Raw genomic sequence first — 21,779 nt, 5'->3', positions numbered from 1 at the left:
AGAATAATCCCTGGGATGGCGGGACTGTCATATGCGGAAAGATTGGAAAGACTGGGCTTGTATTAACTGTAATTTAGAAGGATGAGAGGGGATCGTATAGAAACGTATAAAATTATAAAAGGACTGGATGCAGGAAAAATGTTCCCAATGATGGGGGAGTCCAGAACCAGGGACCACAGTCGAAGAATGAAGGGGAGTCCATTTAAAACTGAGGTGATAAAAATCTTTTTCACCCAGTGTTGTGAATTTGTGGAATTCTCTGCCACAGAAGGCAGTAGAGGCCAATTCACTGGATTAATTTAAAAGAGAGTTAAGGGGCTGTCCCACTTGAGCGACCTAATCCGCAAGTTCTGGCGAGTTTGCCCTCGACTCATACTCGCAGTATGGTCGACACGACGTCGTAGGAGGTCTTTGTTACTCCTTCTTGCTCGAGAGTAGTCCCCATGTACACGAGGCCTCAGCTAGGTCGCGGCGTATTTTTCAACATGTTGAAAAATGCCCGCGAGTTAAAAAAAAGGTCACAGTGGAAAAATCAATACTTTTTTTACTCGTAAGTTTAGTTGTAGTAGGTTGGCATGTTAGTCGTAGGTAAATGAGGGTAGTCGAAGGTGGTCGTAGATAGTCTTCATCATAGTCGAAGGGAGGTTAAAGGAAGGTCGACAGAGATCGAAGGAAGTCGTCTTCACTCTCCACTATTCAGTGTCCAATTTTCCCTAAGTTAGTCATAGCTAGTCGTAGCTAGCCAAAGCTAGTCTTCAACATTGTCGAAGGAGGTAGAAGGAGGTCTTCTACATAGTCGAAGGAGGTCTTCAACATTACATTTTTTCAAACTCTCCTAATCTCTTCTAAACTCGCCAATTAGGTCGCCCAAGTGGGACAGCCCCTTTAGATAGAGCTTGAGGGGCTTGCGGAATCAAGGGATATGAGGAGAGGGCAGGCACATGTTACTGGTTATGGATGATCAGCCATGATCACAATGAGTGGTGGTGCAGGCTCAAAGGGCCAAATGACCTCCTCCTGCACCTATTTTCTGTTTCTATGTTTCTATGTAAACATTGCTCTTGTATCTGCTGCCACCACCTCCCCTGGCAGCACATTCCAAGCACCCACTACACTTTATGTAAAAAACCTGCCTCATAATTCATGGAACATAAGCATTCCCTCCTCACACCTTCTAGTATTCAATATTTCCATCTTGAAAAAATAATCAGATGATCTAACTTCTCATAATTTATATATCTGGTCATCTCCTCAGTCTCTGAAACTCCGGACAAATCAATCCAAATGTATCCACCCTTTTCTTATCGCTAATGATCTTAAATTTGGGCAACATCCTAGCAAATCTCTTTAGCAGCCTCTCCACATTCTTTCTATAGTGTGGGAACCAGAACTTCAAATTCCATTGACTCCATCTACACCTCACACTACACCAAGGCCAGCAGCTTAATCAAGGATAAGCCTCACCTCAGTCATTCCCTCTTCTCCCCTCTCCCAGCAGACAAGAGATACCGAAGTGTGAAAACACACACCTCCAGATTCAGGAACATTCTTGCCAGCTGTTATCAGGCAACTGAACCATCCCATCGCCAATTCGAGAGTGGTCCAGACCTATCCTCTTCTTCTTGAAGAACCTTGGATTATATTTAATCGGACTTTACTGGATTTTATGTTACACTAAGCACTATTCCCTTTATCCCGTTTCTGTACACTTTGGTTGGCTTGATTGTACTCATGCATAGTCTTTCTGCTGACTGGATAGCATACCACATAAAAGTTTTTCACTGTACTTTGGTACACGCCGACCAGTGATCCCCGCACACTAACACTGTCCTACACACACTAGGAACAATGTACAATTATACCAAGCCAATTAGCCTACAAACCTGTCAGTCTTTGGAGTGTGGGAGGAAACTGGAGCCCCGGGCGAAAACCCACGCAGTCACAGGGAGAATGTACAAACTCCATACAGACAGTGCCTGTAGTCAGGATCGAACCTGGGTCTCTGGTGTTGTAAGGCAGCAACTCTACCACTGCACCACTGTGCAGTAGATGACAGAGATGAGAAGATGACATCTTGTTTAACTCCAAAGTCAAAGCTGCCATCAGCAGACACACAGAAAATCAAATGGAGCATGAAAATGTCCAGACATTATTGGATTATACTCTTGTGTTAATTGAGCGTTTACTGAATTCATAAAAGGATCGGTCTACAACAATGATATACATCAATACTGAAATCCTTATATATACTAAATAGGACAGAGCCGGCTGTATTTTTTGAGAAGGCTCTGCTCCATCAACGTCTGCTGTAAGATGCTGCAGATGTTCCACCAATCGGTGGAGGCCAGTGCCATTTTAGAATCATAGAGTCATAGAGTGATACAGTATGGAAACAGGCCCCCCCCGCCCAACTTACGCACACCGGCCAACGTCCCAGCTACACTAGACCCACCTGCCTACATTTGGTTCACATCCTTCCAACTTGTCCTATTTATGTCCTTCTTCGCTGTTAGACAATAGACAACAGACAATAGGTGCAGGAGTAGGACATTCGGCTCTTCGAGTCAGCACCGCCATTCACTGTGATCATGGCTGATCATCCACAATCAGTACCCTGTTCCTGCCTTCTCCCCATATCCCTTGACTCCGCTATCTTTAACTCTATCTAATCCTCCTTTGAAAGCATCCAGAGAATCGGCCTTCACTGCCTTCTGAGGCAGATAATTCAACAGATTCACAACTCTCTGGGTTAAAATGTTTTTCTTCATCTGTTCTAAATGGCGTACCCCTTATTCTTAAACTGTGGCCCCTGGTTCTGGACTCCCCCAACATCGGGAACATGTTTCCTGCCTCTAGCGTGTCCAATCCCTTAATAATCTTATATGTTTCAATAAGACTTCCTCTCATCCTTGTAAATTTCCGTGAATACAAGCCCAGTCGCACCATTCTTTCAACATATGACAGACCCGCCATCCCGGGAATTAACCTCATGAACCTACGCTGCACTCCCTCAATAGCAAGAATGTCCTTACTCAGATTTGGAGACCAAAACTGCCCAAAATACTCCAGGCGTGGCCTCACCAAGGCCACAACTGCAGAAGGACATATTTGCTCCTATACTCAACTCCTCTCCTCTTGTTATGAAGGCCAACATTTCATTCCCTTTCTTCACAGCCTGCTGTACCTCCATGCTTATTTTCAGTGACTGATGTACAAGGACACCCAGATCTTGTTGTACTTCCCCTTTTCCTAACTTGACACCATTCAGATAATAATCTGCCTTCCTGTTCTTGCCACCAAAGTGGATAACCTCACATTTATCCACGTTAAACTGCATCTGCCATGCATCTGCCCACTCACGCAACCTGGCCAAGTCACCCTGCAGCCTCATAGCATCCTCTTCACAGTTCACACTGCCACCCAGCTTTGTGTCATCTGCAAATTTGCTAATGTTACTTCTAATCCCTTCATCTAAATCATTAATGTATATTGTAAATAACTGCAGTCCCAGCTCCGAGCCTTGCGGCACCCCACTATTCACTGCCTGCCATTCTGAAAGGGACCGTTAATCCCTACCAACTCTTTGTTTCCTGTCTGCCAACCAATTTTCTATCCATGTCAGCACTTTACCCCAATACCATGTGATCTAATTTTGCCTACTAATCTCCTATGTGGGACCTTATCAAAGGCTTTCTTTGAAACAATGGGAACCAGGTACCACTCCAGGACGTCCCTCACTGTCATAGCCCCGGTCCACTTTTTCCTAGGGAATATCCTGTACATCCTCACTTTTAAAAATTCTTCACTTTGAAGATTAGTCAAGCTTATGATTCCCCTTTCGAATACCGAAGAAAAAAAATTGTTCAATATCTCCCCCATCTCTTTTGGCTCTGCATGCTGACTCAATGGACCATTTTATTCTGTTACTGCTATTCAAATGTGCTGCTATTTCATCTTTTATAATTAACTCCAGCATCTTCCCCACCACCGATCTCGGGCTAACTGTTCCATAATTCCCTGCTTTCTTTCTCCATCCTTTCTTAAAAAGTGGGATAACATTAGCTACCCTCCAGTCCACAGGAACTGGTGCTGAGTAGAGAGAACATTGGAAAATGATCACCAATGCATCCACGATTTCTAGAGCCCCTTCCTTAAGTACCCTGAAATGCAGACCATCAGGCCCTGGGGATTTATCATCTTTCAGTCCCATCAGTCTATCCAAAACCATTTCCTGGGGCCTAATGTGAATTTCCTTCAGTTCCTTCGCCACCCTAGTCCTCTGGCCATTAGTACATCAGGAAGATTGTTTGTCTCCCTTTGTGAAGACAGATCCAAAGTACCTATTCAACTCGTCTGGCATTTCCTTGTTCCCCATGATAAATTCACCTATTTCTGCCTTCAAGGGGCCCACATTTGTCTTAACTAATTTTTTCCTCTTCACATACCTAAAGAAGCTTATACTATCCTTTATATTCTTGGCTAGCTTACCTTCGTTCCTCATTTTTTCTCCCTGTATTGCCTTTTTAGTAATCTTCTGTTGCTCTTTAAAAGTTTCCCAATCCTCTGGCTTCCCGCTCATCTTTGCTATGTTATACTTCTCTTTTATTATTATACTGTCCCTGATTTCCCTTGTCAACCACGGTTGCCCCTTACTCCCCTTGGAATCTTTCTTCCTCTTTGGAATGAATTGATCCTGCACTTTCTGTTTCATTCCCAGAAATACCTGCCATTGTTGTTTCATGCTACAGTCTCTTTTCAGTCAACTTTGGCCAGCTCCTCCCTCATGCCTCCATAGTCCCCTTTGCTCAACTGTCATACTGACACTTCCGTTTTTCCTTTCTCCCTCTCAAATTGTAGATTAAAACTCATCATATTATGGTCACTACCTCCTAAAGCTCCTTTACCTTGAGTTCCCTTATCAAATCCGGTTCATTACACAACACTAAATCCAGAATTGCCTTTTCCCTGGTAGGCTCCAGTACAAGCTGCTCTAAGATTCCATCTCAGAGGCACTCCACAAACTCCCTTCCTTGGGGTCCAATATCAACTTGATTTTCCCAGTCTACCTGCATGGTGAAATCTCACATAACCACCATGGCATTACCTTTACCACATGCCAATTTTAACTCCTGATTCACCTTGCACCCTATATCCAGACTACTGTTTGGGGGCCTGTAGATAACTCCCATTAGGGTATTTTTATCCTTACAATTCCTCAGTTCTATCCATACTGACTCTACATCTCCTGATTCTATGTCACTGAGATTTCATTCCTTACGAACAGAGCTACCCGCCCCCTCTGCCCACCTGTGTGTTATTTTGACAGTTGTGTGCTGGTGGGGCAGCAGGGCGAAGGCCGCGGATGCCAACAGGATCAAACAACTCATCAGGAAGGCTGGCTCCATCCTGGGGACAGAGTTGGAATCATGGGAGGTGGTCTTGGAGGGGAGGATGCTCCTCAAATTGTGGTGCATTTTGGACAATACAGCTCACCCCCTTCATGACACCCTGGTCAACCTGAGGAGTACCTTCAGCAACAGACTGGTTCCACCAAGAAGCAGTACAGAACGCCACAGGAGATCTTTTTTCCCTGTGGCTATCAAACTGTACAACTTCTCCCCCTTCTGTCATGGGGTAGACTGTCTCCCCGTTCCCTCCTCCATCTTTGCACACACCCTATCCTGTACTTTCTACTTGTTATCCTTTCCACTCATCACTTTAATTTCACGCTTCATGTATTTTATGACCATTGGCAGACCAATTTCCCTCCTGGGGTAAATAAAGTTCTGTCATATCGTATCATATTGTAGTCATTTACCATGAGATAAGAAAGCATTTTGGCCAAACCATGTGTACGTTGTATGCTGGTGACACTGAGAAAGGTTGTACAATACAGAGTCAGGGGTGGTGCTGAATGGCATCATGATATCCCTAAAACTGGATCTGTGGGGAGATTGGGTAATACCAACAAATATACATGTGTAGCATGAAGTGAAGTCTTGGATTCTGCTGGGTGCCGACTGCTGAGTGTTTGTCATTTAGGTCTGGACAGGTCAACAGAGAAAGTAGGACAGCATTGAGGTGGCAGTGAGGTATGAGGGAAAAAACTGTTGAGCCCACCACCTTTTGAGAAACAGGCTGCAAAGCTGGTTGGAGATTTAGACCAGTGATAGGTGTTTCAAGGATGTTCTGTGATCTGTAAAAGACCATACATTTTCAGAGAACTGAGGCAAAGGCATCATTTGGAGAGTGGTTTAACAGTCTTAGAACAATGGGATTATTCACAAACCAGTGCAAAATGTCCAGATGCCTCTTAAGTACATCAAATTCCCTGAGGACGACATCAATTAGATGTCATTTTAGGAACAGCAATGATTGAGGTTGAAAATCTGGTCATTTGAACACTATGAGAGAGACAATTTAAGAGCGTTCCAGGACAATGGCTGAGCTTGACAAGTGTCCTCAAGCAAAGTGAGAATTAAAAGTCTCAACACAAAGTGCTAGCACAGATAATTCTCATGGGGTGTAAAAGCACAAACACTAAAGGATCTACAGACAAGCCTAAGAATACCTTGACTCTCACGATTAAGTGGTAGTTTCAAATTTTAAGGCATCTTAAGTAGTTAGTGTCATGACGTCAAAATAGGCAGTCATGGCTGCCATATGGGTCATTGTAGTAACTGTATTTGCCAAAATTGTTGCAATACAACTTTTAATTTCTCCTTAAACCTCATGTAAACTTACAACTATTTCTCTCCGCTTAAACTTACTGTAAATTTACAACTACTTGAATCTGGACAGGGAAAATCAGTTTGGGACAAGTGAGATATGCTATTCATGTCCAATCCTGTATCACTTCATAATAACTTCATAATACTTCATAATCAAGGCTGAATTCACTGGAATTTAGAAGGGTGAGTGGGGATCTTATAGAAACATATCAAATTGTTAAAGGATTGGACAGGCTAGGTGCAGGAAAAATGATCCCGATGTTGGGGGAGTCCTGAACCAGGGGTCACAGTTTAAGAATAAGGGGAAGGCTATTTAGGACTGAGATGAAGAAAAACTTCACCCAGTGAGTTGTGAATCAGTGGAATTCTCTGCCACAGAAGGCAGTGGAGACCAATTCACTGGATATTTTCAAGAGAGAGTTAGATTTAGCTCTTAGGGCTAAAGGAATCAAGAGATATGGGGAAAAAGCAGGAATGGGGTACTGATTTTAGATGATCAGCCATGATCATATTGAATGGTGGTGCTGGCTCAAAGGGCTGAATGGCCTACTGCACCTATTTTTTTTAATTTTTTAACTAACTATGAGTCGATTTATAACATTGTATTAAGCATCAGCTAAGTAGTTCAATGCAGTAACTAAACATTATCTCCTGGTTTTCAAAATGACCACAACATTCTGTGCTTCCCAGTATAATTTCCAATAGTGCTAAATTTACAAGCTTGAAACTGAATATGGTACACATTAGCGGTTGGATTTTAAGAGCTTGTGTCATTTATCTGAAGAACCTAAGCATCTGACTTCATCTAAATTATAATTCATAATTGTGACACGAGGTACAGGCTACTGTGTTTCACAAAATAACATATTAAAACCTAGTCTCTGGAAACCATCCCAAGCTGTTACAGATCCTTGTACTGTCATAGACTGGCTGAGTTTGTTTTTACACCGTCATGGATTGAATCTAAATGTCCCTCATTGTCATCGAATTGTTACTCACTATTCTATACTATTAAAGATTGGATATTCAATGCCAAGCAGTGAATACATACAATTGTACACCATGACGTACTCAAATGGTTCCAGTATAGTTACAGGACTGGCATCTACCCAAGAATGTGAAAGATTGCCCAGGTATGTCCCATCCTACTTAGATTCAAATCAATTTGCATGCAACCATCAACAGACTGATGGAAATTATTTTCTACAGTGCTGGAACGGGGAACTTAGTTACCAATAATCTACACACCAATTAGTTTTATTGCCAGAATGTTTAGTTGTCAAAAGACATTTGGATAGATATATTGATAGGAAGGGTTTAGAGGGATATGAGAGGGATATATCAGTCAATGTTGATCTTCCCAGTTATGGTAAGATCCTAAACTGAATAGAAAAGATTAATTAGCAACGGATTTTACATCATATTTTCTTATGGGGAATGAGGTTATTGTGTCTATGCTGCCTCTCGAAGCAATCCGATAACTACTGTTATTTCCCTGCAACCTACTCTCTCTCACATGTCCTGATTTCCCTACCACCTACTTACACTATGCTATTACTTATGGTAGACAGTTAACTTAATGGTCAGTGGCAGGAAACAGGAATGCCCAGAGGATACCCAGGCAATCATAGGAAGAACAGGCAAACACCACACAGACAGCACTGGAGGGCAGGATTGAATGGCGTTGCTGGAACAGGGTGGCAGTACCACTATGTTTTGCACCACCATGTCTCCCCACTGATGTTGCCACCCTATAAGAAATCAGATCCAAGTCCCATCAGCAATTTGTTAATTGTCTGCATTGTTATCAGTGGAACGCTGTAGAAACATTATAATGTTGCTTAATATCACAGCCAGTGACAGAGGTGAAGGCCCATGAACACATGTTGGTTTAGCTTGTAATAAAGTCTTTAACGATGGACACAAAACGTTGGAGTAAACGAGCGGGCCAAGCAGCATCTTTGGAGGAAAATAATAGGTTACAAATCGGGTCGGTACTCTTTATTAGACTTCAGATTTGTCTGAAAAAGGGTTCCAACCCGAAACATCACCTATTAGTTTTCTGCAGAGATGCTGCCTGACCCGCTGAATTACTCCAGTATTTAATATCTATCTTCGATATAAACCAGCATCTGCAGTTCCTTTTTACACAAGAAAGTGCTAGACTTAGTTATACAAATGGGTTAAATGGCAATGGTACAAGAGGATGGTAAGAAGTTTCAATTACTTTCACCCCTCAGCAATTGAGGTGCCTTATTTCAATAGTACTATTCATAATGCCTCAGGGTGTAGAAGAGTCAGGCAGATAAATGCAGTGACTTTGCTCCGGAGCTGGATTTTTGTCACTATGATAGATGTCCACAGAAATTGGCAACATTTTGTACTATCACTTCCCATTGATCAAGTGCCTCTGCAAGCTGCACAGACATTCCGAGATGCCACCCCTGTGTGGTCGAACCTAAGTTCACTGATGAACAGCAGAGAGTAAATAATTCAAGGCATTAGGAGCAATATGGAAGGTTAAATTAAATTACACAGCTGGTTACATCTGAATGCCTTTAATTCTTCCTCTTGTCAATATAACCCTGCTAATGTGGTAATTGAGTGTAATGGGTACATTACTCATTTCCACAAGACCCAACCTTCACAAACCGACTCCTTTCAAAAGAAAGAGGCTCTTGTCTTTTCTGAACCATCCATGATACACAATCCCTACAAGGTTAAGTTACTTTAAATGTCGCTTCTTGTAAATTCTTGTTGCGTGCAAAAACATAACAATTAATTACAACTGCACTTTTTAATCTCTGATGCATTGCACTGTTTACTTCATGAAGTGTTGTTTATGTGCAGTACATATTAGCTCCAGTCAGATTCCAGTATGTGCTTGCATCACAGTTTTGTGCCAAGCCAGATCTGTTCTGCAGAGAAATACTGCGATCCATTGTAAATCTATGCTTAGTGCAAAATGTCAGCATGTTAATATTGTGCTTTTTGGTGAGGGTCACTGCAGTTTCAAGAGTAATGTTAGCAGCTGCCCTTCTGTCTTTCTATGATCAATGGTAAAACAAGGGCACCCATTTAAAATTAACCTTTTGAACCCTTCTGATTTAGAAAGAAGAATTGCCGAGAAATTGGTCTCCGTGACCCTGGTTGTTTTTAATGGAAATTTAACCCAGATAGGTGAAAACCTCACTAAATCCGAAGGCACTTCTCCCATCTCTGCACAGAAGCATTCTTCCACAACCCCATATCTTCTTCCCGTCTCTGGCCACCCAATCCATGACTCTTTAGATTCAGATTCAATTTTAATTGTCATTGTCAGTGTACAGTACAGAGACAACGAAATGCATTTAGCATCTCCCTTGAAGAGCGACATAGTAAACGATTTGAATAAAAAATAATAAGTGTCGGGGGGGGGGGGGGGGGGGGGGGGGGGGGGGGGGGGGGGGGGGGGGGGGGGGGGGGGGTGGTGATTGGCAGTCATCGAGGTACGTTGTTGAGTAGAGTGACAGCCGCCAGAGAGAAGATGTTCCTCGACCTGCTGGTTCGGCAACGGAGAGACCTGTAGCGCCGCCCGGATGGTAGGAGGGTAAACAGTCCATGGTTGGGGTGAGAGCAGTCCTTGGCGATGCTGAGCGCCCTCCGCAGACAGCGCTTGCTTTGGACAGACTCAATGGAGGGGAGCGAGGAACCGGTGATGCGTTGGGCAATTTTCACCACCCTCTGCAGTGCCTTCCGGTTGGAGACAGAGCAGTTGCCACACCATACTGTGATGCAGTTTTAGCTTTTCTATTCCCAGCTGCCATCTCTCTCGGCCTCAAACATGCTGACCGGTTCCCTTGTCCACCCTTCGCCGATGATGCTGTCTGTTGTGTAAGTGAATAATAACTGTAGCTTTAAATGTTTCATTTTAATTGAATTAATTAAATTAAGCACCATGTTATAGGAAGGGTAAAGGGTGCAGAGGTGATAATGCAGATAATGCCTTAGATAGAGTTATTCAGTTATGAGGAGAGACTGGAGAGGTTAGTTCTGTTCTCACTGAAATGGAAGAGGTTATTCCACTCCAGTGAGATAGTTCCAATCGTTGACAGGCTGGTGTGCATTTTGTCCCTAGCTAAGTGCCTCCTTTCCCTTCCATCCCAAAACATTGCCTATCCATGTTCTCCTGAGATGCTGCCTGACCCGTTGAGCTACTACAGCAATCTGTATCTTCTCTTAGGATTAGATAACTGGATATCAGATTTTTAAATCGATAATGTGCAGCTCCAATGATTTTATGACTAAGGCCATGTTACAGGGAATTTTAATATGGTAGAGTATTGACTGTTATGTATCCCTCGATCAATACCATCCCAGCACCCCTTTTGTAATATACTGGGATTTCGAGTCAAAAATGTATTTGACTTTCCATTTCTTCTGACCCCACGTGACTCCATCCACATAATCAATACATATGCGCATCAGACGAGAACAGGACTGAGCTGGGATATGTTGCCAAACTTTTGTGAAATGGCTCTCACTGATCAGTCTCTGGGTCGGAACAGTGCAGGGTTGCTGGTGCCCTTGAAATAAAATTCCAGCAAGCATTGCAATTGGAGACTATGGGAGAGGAGAAAAGTTTGGTGTGAAAATTACCTTTAAAGTTGCAACTTACCATTATAACAGCATTACTGCAGGAGAGCACTCCCTCCACAGAGATATGCAGTGTTAGATCCACAATGAAATATTGTCTACATTGGCTTATGCCATTTTGACATAGAACCTATGGAATTCATTGCCACAGAAGGCTGCGGAGGCCAAGTCAATGGATATTTTTAAGGCAGAGATAGATAGATTCTTGATAAGTCTGGGTGTCAGGGGTTATGGGGAGATGGCAGGAGAATGAGGTTAAGAGGGAAAGATAGATCATCCATGATTGAATGGCGGAGTAGACTTGATGGACCTGATGGCCTAATTCTGCTCCTGTCACTTACAAACTTATGAACTATGAATCTCTTTATGGACTGCCAACAGGGACTTTAAATGACAGTCAGTCCAGTATAACCAGCACTCAGTTCCATCCTTCCATTGTTGGCATTTGTAACTATATGCTTTCAAGCCACACCTGTTTGTGCAAACCAACGCTGTAGCAACATGTACATGACTAAATGATTTTACAAACACTAAAGAAAGCTAAAGTTACCTCGAGGAACCGTTAATGTAAATATTCATGAGAACTGTTTCTCCATTCTTTGTTTGGTGATTGTGTTTTCCTGGTTCCCTATTTCAAACCTGGGTCATATTCACTCTCTGCTGGCTGGCTCGCTGCTGCCTTGTCATTTAAACTCTGTGTTGTGCATTGGTGAAATCAGTTTAGATCTGACATTGAAGTCGCACTATTCTAAAGATTCCAAACATATGCAGAAACCAATATCCAACCCCTCCCCCTTTGACACATTTTGTTGCTTCCTAAGAAGTTATAGTCATAGAGACACAGAGACATACAACAGGCCTTTCATCCCCCTTTGTCCCATCTACACTACAGCTGCCTTGTTTTGCATTCCTAAAAAGTCATAGTCATAGAGAAATTAGGTGCAGGAGATCTCATTGGACACCGATCAATATGATCATCCAACCAACTCAGTACCTGTCCAAAGGTCCTTTAAACATTGTGATAGTATCTACCTCAACTACCTCCTCTGGCAGTTTGTTCCATATATCCACTGCCAATTGTGTGAAAAGTTTGCCGCTCAAGTTCCTATTAAATCTTTCCTCGCTCACCTTAAACCTATGTCCTCTGGTTCTCGATTCCCTTACTCTGGATAAAAGACTGTACATTTACCCTATCCAATCCGCTCATGTTCTTATACACCTCTGTAAGGTCACCCCTCATCCTCCTGCGCTCCAAGGAATAAAGTCCTAGCCCACTCAACCTCTCTCTATAGCTCAGGCCCTCAAGTCCTGGTAAGATCCTCATTAATTTTCTCTGCATCCTTCAAGTTTAACAACAGCATTACTACATGAGAGTGTTACACTCCAGAAGGATGTTCAGTGTTAGCTCCACAATTAAATGCCATGGGCCATTATGCCTGCCAACAATTGTCGTTGAGGCACTGAAGGTAAAAGTGGTACTGATGGTGCATGATAAATGGAGATTTTGTAGGTTTATGTGACCTAAACGTTCTGCCTTAATTATATCTTCCATATACGCATATAACTTTACTGTGCTATTCTGTCATTGTGGCTGGAAACTGGCTCAGCCTAACATAGCACTTGTGCAATGATGTACCATATGTCCCATATTCTCCTATGCTGTTAACTTCTCCATTTGTCATGCTCCAATACTATGCACCCACTTGTGACCACATTCACTGGTTTCATTTAATACCAGCAGGGTTTCTTTATAAACAAACCCTACTAAATTGTCAACACCCACGCAACTCGAAACATCATTACATGCAACTGAACTTCATTAACTCTTTTTGTTAGGACAACACTAAATATTAGTAAAAAGGTCCATCTTTATTTCATTTCAATATTTTGCCTGTTTGTAAACTCAATGCATCACTGCAATGGTGGCACTGACGATGGCTGCCACGGTGCACTGCTCCTTGCTGTTTTGTCTGTGTTTGTTTGTTTGTTTGTGTCGCTTGTGAAAATCCCACACTTTCACGAGAGAAGTACTCCTTAACATCAGATATTCGGTACTTCCAAACATTGTTCCTGATTTCTCTCACTCGCTGGAATATTTGGACATACACGTCGGCGGGGCTGTGGCTGTGTTCAAGGTCTTGAGCTGGAGGAGGACCCGGGTGAAATGCTCTGGAGCACTCACCCGACTCCGGCGACAAACATTACGCACAACGCTCCCGAGTATATTCCTTGCAAATCTATGTTCTCTCAACAACAAAGTGGACGAACTGCAGCTCCTGTGCCAAACAAACAAGGACTTCTCTTGAGCCGCTGCCCTGTGCTTCACCAAGACCTGGTGGTGTGAGTCAACCCCGGACAATGCACTGCAGCTGGCTGGCTTTCAACTACACAGAGCGGACCGCAAAGCAGGCCCGTACGAAGCTTTTCAAAAAGGGGGGTGGCATGACAGGATTACAAAAAACTTAATGTGAAATAATGTGTGAACCGCACACATCACGAGCACGAAGCATGAAGTCCCTCGATGCCGGGGTCCAGGGCCCGCTTAAGGGCCCTGGAAGCTCAGGGGTTTTAGATGCTCTCTGATGTATTCTGAGCCTTGTTTTGGAACATTGTTGCACCAAATTTATGACCAATATTTCAGAAATTAACAGGAATCTGAGGTAGCTTTTTCACGCAAAGGGTGCTGGGTGTATGTAACGAGCTGCCAGAGGAGGTAGTTAAGACTGGGACTATCCTAATGTTAAAGAGACATTTGGACACGTACAGGGATAGGACAGATTTAGATGGCTATGGGCCAAAAGCATGTGAGTGGGACTAGTGTAGATGGGACATGTCGGTCCATGTGGGCAAGTTGGGCTGAAGGGCCTGTTTCCACACTGCATCATTCTATGACTAAAAAGTGAAGAAGAAAAATGCATGTAGATAAGTAGAGCAGATTTGAAAGAGGAGTGAAATGTAAAGGCAGAGAGAGGTTTATGGGTGGAAAGGAACATAGGAAAGGAGGGGGAGAGTGGGCTTGGGCAGATGGCTGAAGGGAAAATAGTCACAAAGTGCTGGAGTAACTCAGCGGGTCAGGCAGCATCTGCGGAGAATATGAATGGGCGACGTTTCACAGAGTGCTGGAGTAACTCAGTGAGTCAGGCAGCATCTGTGGAGAACATTGATAGGTGACATGTCACAGAGTGCTGGAGTAACTCAGTGGGTCAGGCAGCATCTCTGGAGAAAAGGAATAGATTATAGTTCGGGTCAAGACCGTTCTTCAGTAATATTCATGATGTGACATGCATAGACATTCCTGAATGTAACCCAAACCATCGTGAGCTACTTTGTCGCAGTGCTTGCCCTCTCCTATAACACCTCTGCTGCCTTGGGTGATGCATGACAGGACACAAGCTTTGGGACACGGTGTGAAGCTGTTGCCGTCTGTCCCAGCCTGGTAAAAACCTGGATGGAGTGGACTTGGAGAGGATGTTTCCACTAGTGGGAGAGTCTAGGACCAGTGGCCACAGCCTCAGAATTAAAAGACATTCCTTTAGGAAGGAGATGAGCAGGAATTTCTTAAGTCAGAGGGTGGTGAACTGTGGAATTCATTGCCACAGACAGCTGTGGAGGTCAAGTCAATGGACATTTTTCAGGAGGAGATTGATAGATTCTTGATTGATACGGGTGTCAGAGGTAATGGGGAGAAGGCAGGAGAATGGGTTTGAGAGGGAAAGATAGATAGAGTCATAGAGTGATACAGTGTGGAAACAGGCCCTTCGGCCCAGCATGTCCCATCTGCACTAGTCCCACCTGCCCACGTTTGATCCATATCCCTCCGAACCTGTCCTATCCATGTACCTGTCTAACTGTTTCTTAAATGTTGCGATAGTCCCTGCCTCAACTACCTCCTCTGGCAGCTTGTTCCATACACCTACCACCCTTTGTGTGAAAAACATACCCCTCAGATTCCTATTAAATCTTTTGCCCTTCACCTTAAACCTATGTCCTCTGCTCCTCGATTCATTTACTCTGGGCAAAAGACTCAACCATATCTATTCAAATCATGATTTTATACATCTCTATTAGATCATCCCTCATCCTCCTGTGCTCCATGAAATATAGTCCCAGCCTACTCAACCTCTCCCTATAGCTCTGGCTCCCTAGTCCTGGCAACATCCTCATAAATCTTCACTGTACCCTTTCCAGTTTGATGACATCTTTCCTATAACATGGTGCCCAGAACTGAACACAATACTCTGAATGCGGCCTCACCAACTTCTTATGCAACTGCAACATGACCTCCCAACTTCTATACTCACCCGACCCGCTGAGTTACTCCAGCACTCTGAAACGTCACAGAACAGGGCAAGATTAGCAAGTTTGCTGATGATACAGAAGTGAGTGGTTTTGCAGATAGTGAAGATGGTTGTGAAAGATTGCAGCAGGATCTGGATCAATTAGCCAGGTGGGCAGAGGAATGGTTGATGGTTGCATGGTTCCTTGAAGGTCGTGTCGCAGGTATATCAGGTGGTCAAAAAGTATTTTGGCACTTTGGCCCTCATCAGTCAGAGTATTGAGTATAGAAGTTGGGAGGTCATGTTGCAGTTGTATAAGACGTTGGTGAGACCGCATTTAGAATATTGTGTTCAGTTCTGGGCACCATGTTATAGGAAAGATGTCAAACTGAAAAGAGTACAGAGATCCCCATCCTGGATCAGTCCAATCAGGGTTTTGTCATCCACAAACCTGAGAAACTTGACAGAGAGTACACAAAAATCCTGGAGAAACTCAGCGGGTGCAGCAGCATCTATGGAGCAAAGGCAATAGGTGACGTTTCGGGCCGATACCCTTCTTCAGTCTGTGAAGTGGTTGGGTGGGGTGGGAAAGGTTCCACTCTTTTCATACTGGAGTCGTGCCTTAAGTAGGTGTGAAGTGGTGAATGGGAAGGAGAGGGTGCCGGGTCCATTCTTTGCAGACTGGGGTCTGGCTGTGTTTGGTGGGGAAGGGGTTTCAGGGTTACGTTTCTGATTTTCAAGCCTGCAGTAATACTCATTCAGGTTGTTCGTCAGCTGATGATTGTCTAAAGAGCGGGGGGCTTTCCTCTTATAGCTGGTGATTTCTTGCATGCCCTTCCAAACTGAAGAAGAATCACTTGCTGATAACTTGCTCCTCAACTTCTCAGAGTATCTTTCCTTGGCAGCTCTGATTCTTCTTCTCAGCTCTTTATCGATGTTATCTTTAACTCCTTAACGATTAGGCTATTGGCTTGACGCATATTTGTCCCCAGCACTCCCCCCAATCTCAAAATGGAAATGTTACATCTGTATATAATGATCCCATTAAAATGTGTATTTATGTCACAAACTATGGAATTCATATTTTTCAGTATTCTTATCAAGGAAAAGAAAGCAGTTCCATTTGTTTGATATTATTTGATATTGTTTAATATTATTCATATGGAGGAGAAAATATAATAGCTCTAAAACCTACCTTAATTTTGCACTCACTAAAGATAATCCCCCTTTCCCTCTCCCCTCCCCATCTCTCTCTCCCCCCTCCCCCTTCCCCCTCTCACATCCCCCCTCTTTCTTGTGGGGGGGGGGGCGAAGATGAAGGTGGCGTGGGCCCAGCGGGGGGGGGAAGTGAAGGTGGGTGGCCCAGTGGGGGTCAGCGAGGGTGGCGTGGATGAAGGCGACGTGGGCCCAGCGGGGGTCAGTGGGGGTGGCGTGGGCCCACCGGGGTTGGCGTGGGCCCAGCGGGGTTCAGCGAGTGTGGCGTGGACCCAGCGAGGGTCGGCGGGGGTGGCGTGGGCCCAGCGGGGGTCAGATGGCTTGGGCCCCAGCGGACCCAGGCGAGGGAGGGGCTCTGCCACAGCGGCGACTGGGTGGCATGTTACCCATTGGGTTCAGGTCAGCCACTCCCACCCGGGGGTCAGCAGAGAACTGGCCATTTCCAAGCGTGGTGGCATGATTTCAGTTTTTCTGGCGATGAGCCCAGCGGGGGTGGCATGGGCTTAAGGGGGGTCAAAGGGGGTGTGTTCGCACCCAGATGCACCCCCCCTTCAGGGGGAGGCGAGGAGGCCATGCAAAGCGGCGGCTGGTGTTGGGGAAATCAGCCATTGGGTTCAGATTCATGCCTTCTCCCTAACCAGGGACGGGAGAACAGAGTTTTGGCCGGTAAAGTGGAAACTTCTGATTTTTTTTTTTTTTCTGGAATCTTTTTTTTTAAATTGTAAACCCTTTTTTCTCCAAGGAATTTAAATTTACCTCTTTTAGTCTCGCTGTAGTTTACATTCCTCCCCCAGGTCTGCATACATGAGGTGCAACTCGTTGACCAGGTAATGGGAATAGAGAGTGACTTACAGAATTCCATGGTCATTGTTTTGGGGGATTTTAACAGTCTAACTTCAGTTCTCCTAATCCAAAATACAGAATTGTAAACCCTTTTATTCTCCACACTCAACAATTTACCTCTTTTAGTCTCGCTGGAATTTACACCCCCCCACCAGGTCTGCGGACATGAGGTGAAACTCGTTGACCATGTAATGAGAGTAGAGAGTGACTTCCAGAACTCCATGGTCATTGTTTTGGGGGATTTTAACAGGGCTAACCTCAGCCAAGAGCTTCCAAAATACAGAATCACGTTACCTGCCCCACCAGAGGCGAGAGAACACTAGATCATTGGGACACTACAATCAGGAAAGCATATCACTCTGTTACCCGGGCGGCTCTGGGGTCTCTCTGATCATTGTTTAGTTCACATTATTCCGACCTACAGGCAGAAACTACAAACTGCTAAGCCTGTGGTCAGAACAGTGAAAAAGTGGACAAGCGAGGTCATTGAAAACCTACAATACTGCTTTGACTGCACAGATTGGAATGTGTTCAGGGAAGCAACCACAAGCCTCGATGAGTATACAGACACTGTGACATCATGTCAGCTTTTGTGAGGACAGTTGCATTCTCACTAGGACCCGGGTCAACCACTAACTTCCATCCGGCGCTCAAATACACCTGGACCATTTCTGACACTTCCCTACCATTCCTTGACCTCACTATCTCCATCGCAGGTGATAGACTTCTGACTGACATCCACTATAAACCTACTGACTCCCATGGCTATCTGGACTACACTTCTTCCCACCCTGCTTCCTGTGAGGACTCCATCCCCTACTCCCAATTCCTCCATCTACGCCGCATCTGCTCCCAGGATGAGGTGTTCCACACCAGGGCATCTGAAATGTCCTCATTCTTCAGGGAACGGGGGTTCCCCTCCTCCACCATAGATGAGGCTCGCACCAGGGTCTCTTCCATACCCCGCAACACTGCTCTCTCTCCCCATCCCCACACTCGCAACAAGGGCAGAGTCCCCCTAGTCCTCACCTTTCACCCCACCAGCCGTCACATACAACAAATAATCCTCTGTCAGTTTCGCCACCTCCAACGTGACCCCACCACTCGCCACATCTTCCCATTGCCCTCCATGTCTGCCTTCTGCAAAGACCGCTCCCTCCTTAACTCCCTTGTCAATTCTTCCCTTCCCTCCCGTACCACCCCCACCCCGGGCACTTTCCATTACAACCCCAAGAGATGCAACACTTGTCCCTTTACCTCCTCCCTCGACTCCATTCAAGGACCCAAGCAGTTGTTCCAGGTGCGACAGAGGTTCACCTGCATCTCCTCCAACCTCATCTATTGCATCCGGTGCTCTAGATGTCAGCTGATCTACATCGGTGAGACTAAGCGGAGGCTGGGCGATCGTTTCGCCGAACACTTCCGCTCGGTCCGCAATAACCAACCTGACCTTGCGGTGGCTCAGCACTTCAACTTCCCCTCCCATTCCCCATCCACCTCTCTGTCCTGGGTCTCCTCCATGGCCAGAGCAAGCAACACCGGGAATTGGAAGAACAACACCTCATATTCCGCTTGGGGAGTCTGCATCCTGCGGGCATGAACATTGAATTCTCCCAATTTTGTTAGCCCTTGCTGTCTCCTCCCCTTCGTCAGCCCTTGGGCTGTCTCCTCCCACCCCTCAGCCCTCGGGCTCCTCCTCCTCCTTTTTCCTTTCTTCTCCCCGCCACCCCCCATCAGTCTGAAGAAGGGTTTTGGCCTGAAACATTGCCTATTTCCTTCGCTCCATAGATGCTGCTGCACCCGCTGAGTTTCTCCAGCATTTTTGTGTACCTTCAACAATGAAAAGCCCTAGTTCACTGCAGAACTCAGACAGCTCCACCAGTCTATAGATGAGGCTTACAGGAGTGGGGATGCAGACCTCTACAAGCAGGCCAAGTACAAGCTGAGAAGTGGAATCAGAGCTGCCAAGGAAAGGTACTCTGAGAAGTTAAGGAGCAAGTTCTCAGCTAATGACTCTTCTTCAGTGTGGAAGGGCTTGCAAAAAATCACCAGCTACAAGAGGAAAGCCCCCTGCTCCTTGGACAATCGTCAGCTGACCAACGACCTGAACAAGCTCTACTGCAGGTTCGTTAGACAGAAACATAACCCCTGTAATCCCTTCCCTCCTTCCCCACCCACTCCTCCCTATCACCACTTCACACCTACTTACAGCCTGACTCCAGTCTGCAGACACTGGGCCCTCAACCACCACCCACCCGTCCACGACTTGCTGCCCAACATCAGTCTGGCCATTTCCCCATCACTAACAATAGCAATTGAGGAGCTGGAAAAGCTATTCAGGAGACAGAAAAGCCAGAAGTCTCCAGGACAAGACAATGTTACCCCCTCTACCCTCAAACTGAGTGCCGAACAATTGGCACCAGTCTACACAGACATTTTCAATCGGTCCCTGAAAACCTGTTCTGTCCCTGCCTGCTTCAAAGTCTCCACTTTTGTTCCCATACCCAAAAAGCCAAGGATTACTGGTCTTAATGACTACAGGCCTGTTGCACTGACCTCTGTAATCATGAAGACCCTTGAAAGACTTGTGCTGGCCCACCTGAAAAATACCACAAAGCCCCCTGCTGGACCCCCTGCAGTTGGCACACAGAGCAAATAGATCCGTGGATGATGTAGTCAACCTAGGCCTGCAATTCATCCTCCAGCACCTAGACCACCAGGAGACCTATGCAAGGAATTTGTTAGTGGATTTTAGCTCTGCATTCAACACCATTGTGCCAGAGCTACTACACTCCAAACTTTCCCAGTTGACTGTGCCTGAACCCCTCTGACAGTGGATCATCAACTTCCTGACAGACAGTAAGCAGCATGTGAGGCTGGGAAAGCACATCTCGGACTCGCAAACCCTCAGCATAGGAGCACCGCAAAGCTGCGTACTCTCTCCTCTCCTCTACGCTCTCTACACCAACGACTTCACCTCCACAGACACCTCTGTCAGTCAAGCTTCTCAAGTTTGCGGACAACACAACCCTGATTGGACTGATCCAGGATGGGGAGGAATCTGCCTACAGACAGGAAGTGACACAGCTGGCGTCCTGGTGCCATCGCAACAACCTGGAGCTCAATGCTCTTAAGACAGTGGAATTGATAGTAGACTTTAGGAGAGATTCCTTTCCTCCCCCCCCCTCCCTCTTCATCAACATCACAACAGTCACATCTGTGGAGCATTTTAAGTTCCTGGGAACCATCATCTCCAGGGACCTTAAATGGGGGGCCACCGTCGACTCCACAGTCAAAAAGGCACAACAGAGGATGTACTTCCTGCGGCAGCTGAGGAAGCACAATCTGCCACGGGCAATGATGGTCCATTTTTATACTTCCATCACCTTGTGCATCCTCACCTTCTCCATCATGGTCTGGTTTGGCTGCAGCACATCGTTCGATCAGCTGAGAAGGTTATTGGCTGCAACCTTCCCTCCATTGACGAACTATACACTGCAAGGACCAGGAAGTGACCGGGTAAGATCATCTCTGACCCCTCTCACCCTGGCCACAAACTCTTTGAAGCACTTCCCTCTGGAAGGCGACTCCGGACTGTCAAAGCCGCCACAGCCAGACATAAAAACAGCTTTTTTCCACGAGCAGTAGCTCTACTCAACAACCAAGTCTGTAGCCTCCTTTTGCTCTGGTATTTTATTTCATTCTTCACAAGTCCTTGTATATTCCTTGTATGTATACATACTTTGCGAATAAAATCTATTCAATTCAATTCAATTAAAAGACCATAAAATACGCTGTTTGAAAGCAGTCAACGTTCAGACGTTTCTATCTTGTTATTACATTGATACTACAATTTACAACAGGTTTTTCCATTGTAAGAATGATTTGCTTTGTTTAAATTTTCCAAACCTACCCCAGTCTTTGGTTTAGCCCCCAGCCCTGCCATGGTGGACGTTGATCCATGTGGTGAGCTGGCAAGATGTGTCTTCTGGTTTTGATTGATCAGAACTACATCTGCTCCATTTTCTGAATCAGATTCCAACTCCTGCCAACAAACCAAAGGAAACATCAGAACATT

At 45.2% G+C, this 21,779-nt stretch overlaps 1 protein-coding gene across 2 annotated transcripts in view; it reads right to left on the bottom strand.

The window, feature by feature from the left end:
* The window catches only part of dlc1 (DLC1 Rho GTPase activating protein), a 423,144-nt gene that overhangs the window by 255,906 nt on the left and 145,459 nt on the right, over window positions 1–21,779 (bottom strand). For both annotated transcript variants that reach the window (XM_055635599.1, XM_055635607.1), the window contains exon 4: window positions 21,615–21,746. In XM_055635599.1, coding sequence (XP_055491574.1) covers window positions 21,615–21,746 — 132 coding nt within the window. The remainder of the gene's footprint in view (window positions 1–21,614; window positions 21,747–21,779) is intronic.

This window comes from Leucoraja erinacea, chromosome 1, assembly GCF_028641065.1.
Source record: "Leucoraja erinacea ecotype New England chromosome 1, Leri_hhj_1, whole genome shotgun sequence".
Taxonomy (NCBI): Eukaryota; Metazoa; Chordata; class Chondrichthyes; order Rajiformes; family Rajidae; genus Leucoraja; species Leucoraja erinaceus.
This window is presented reverse-complemented; position numbering and strand designations above follow the sequence as displayed.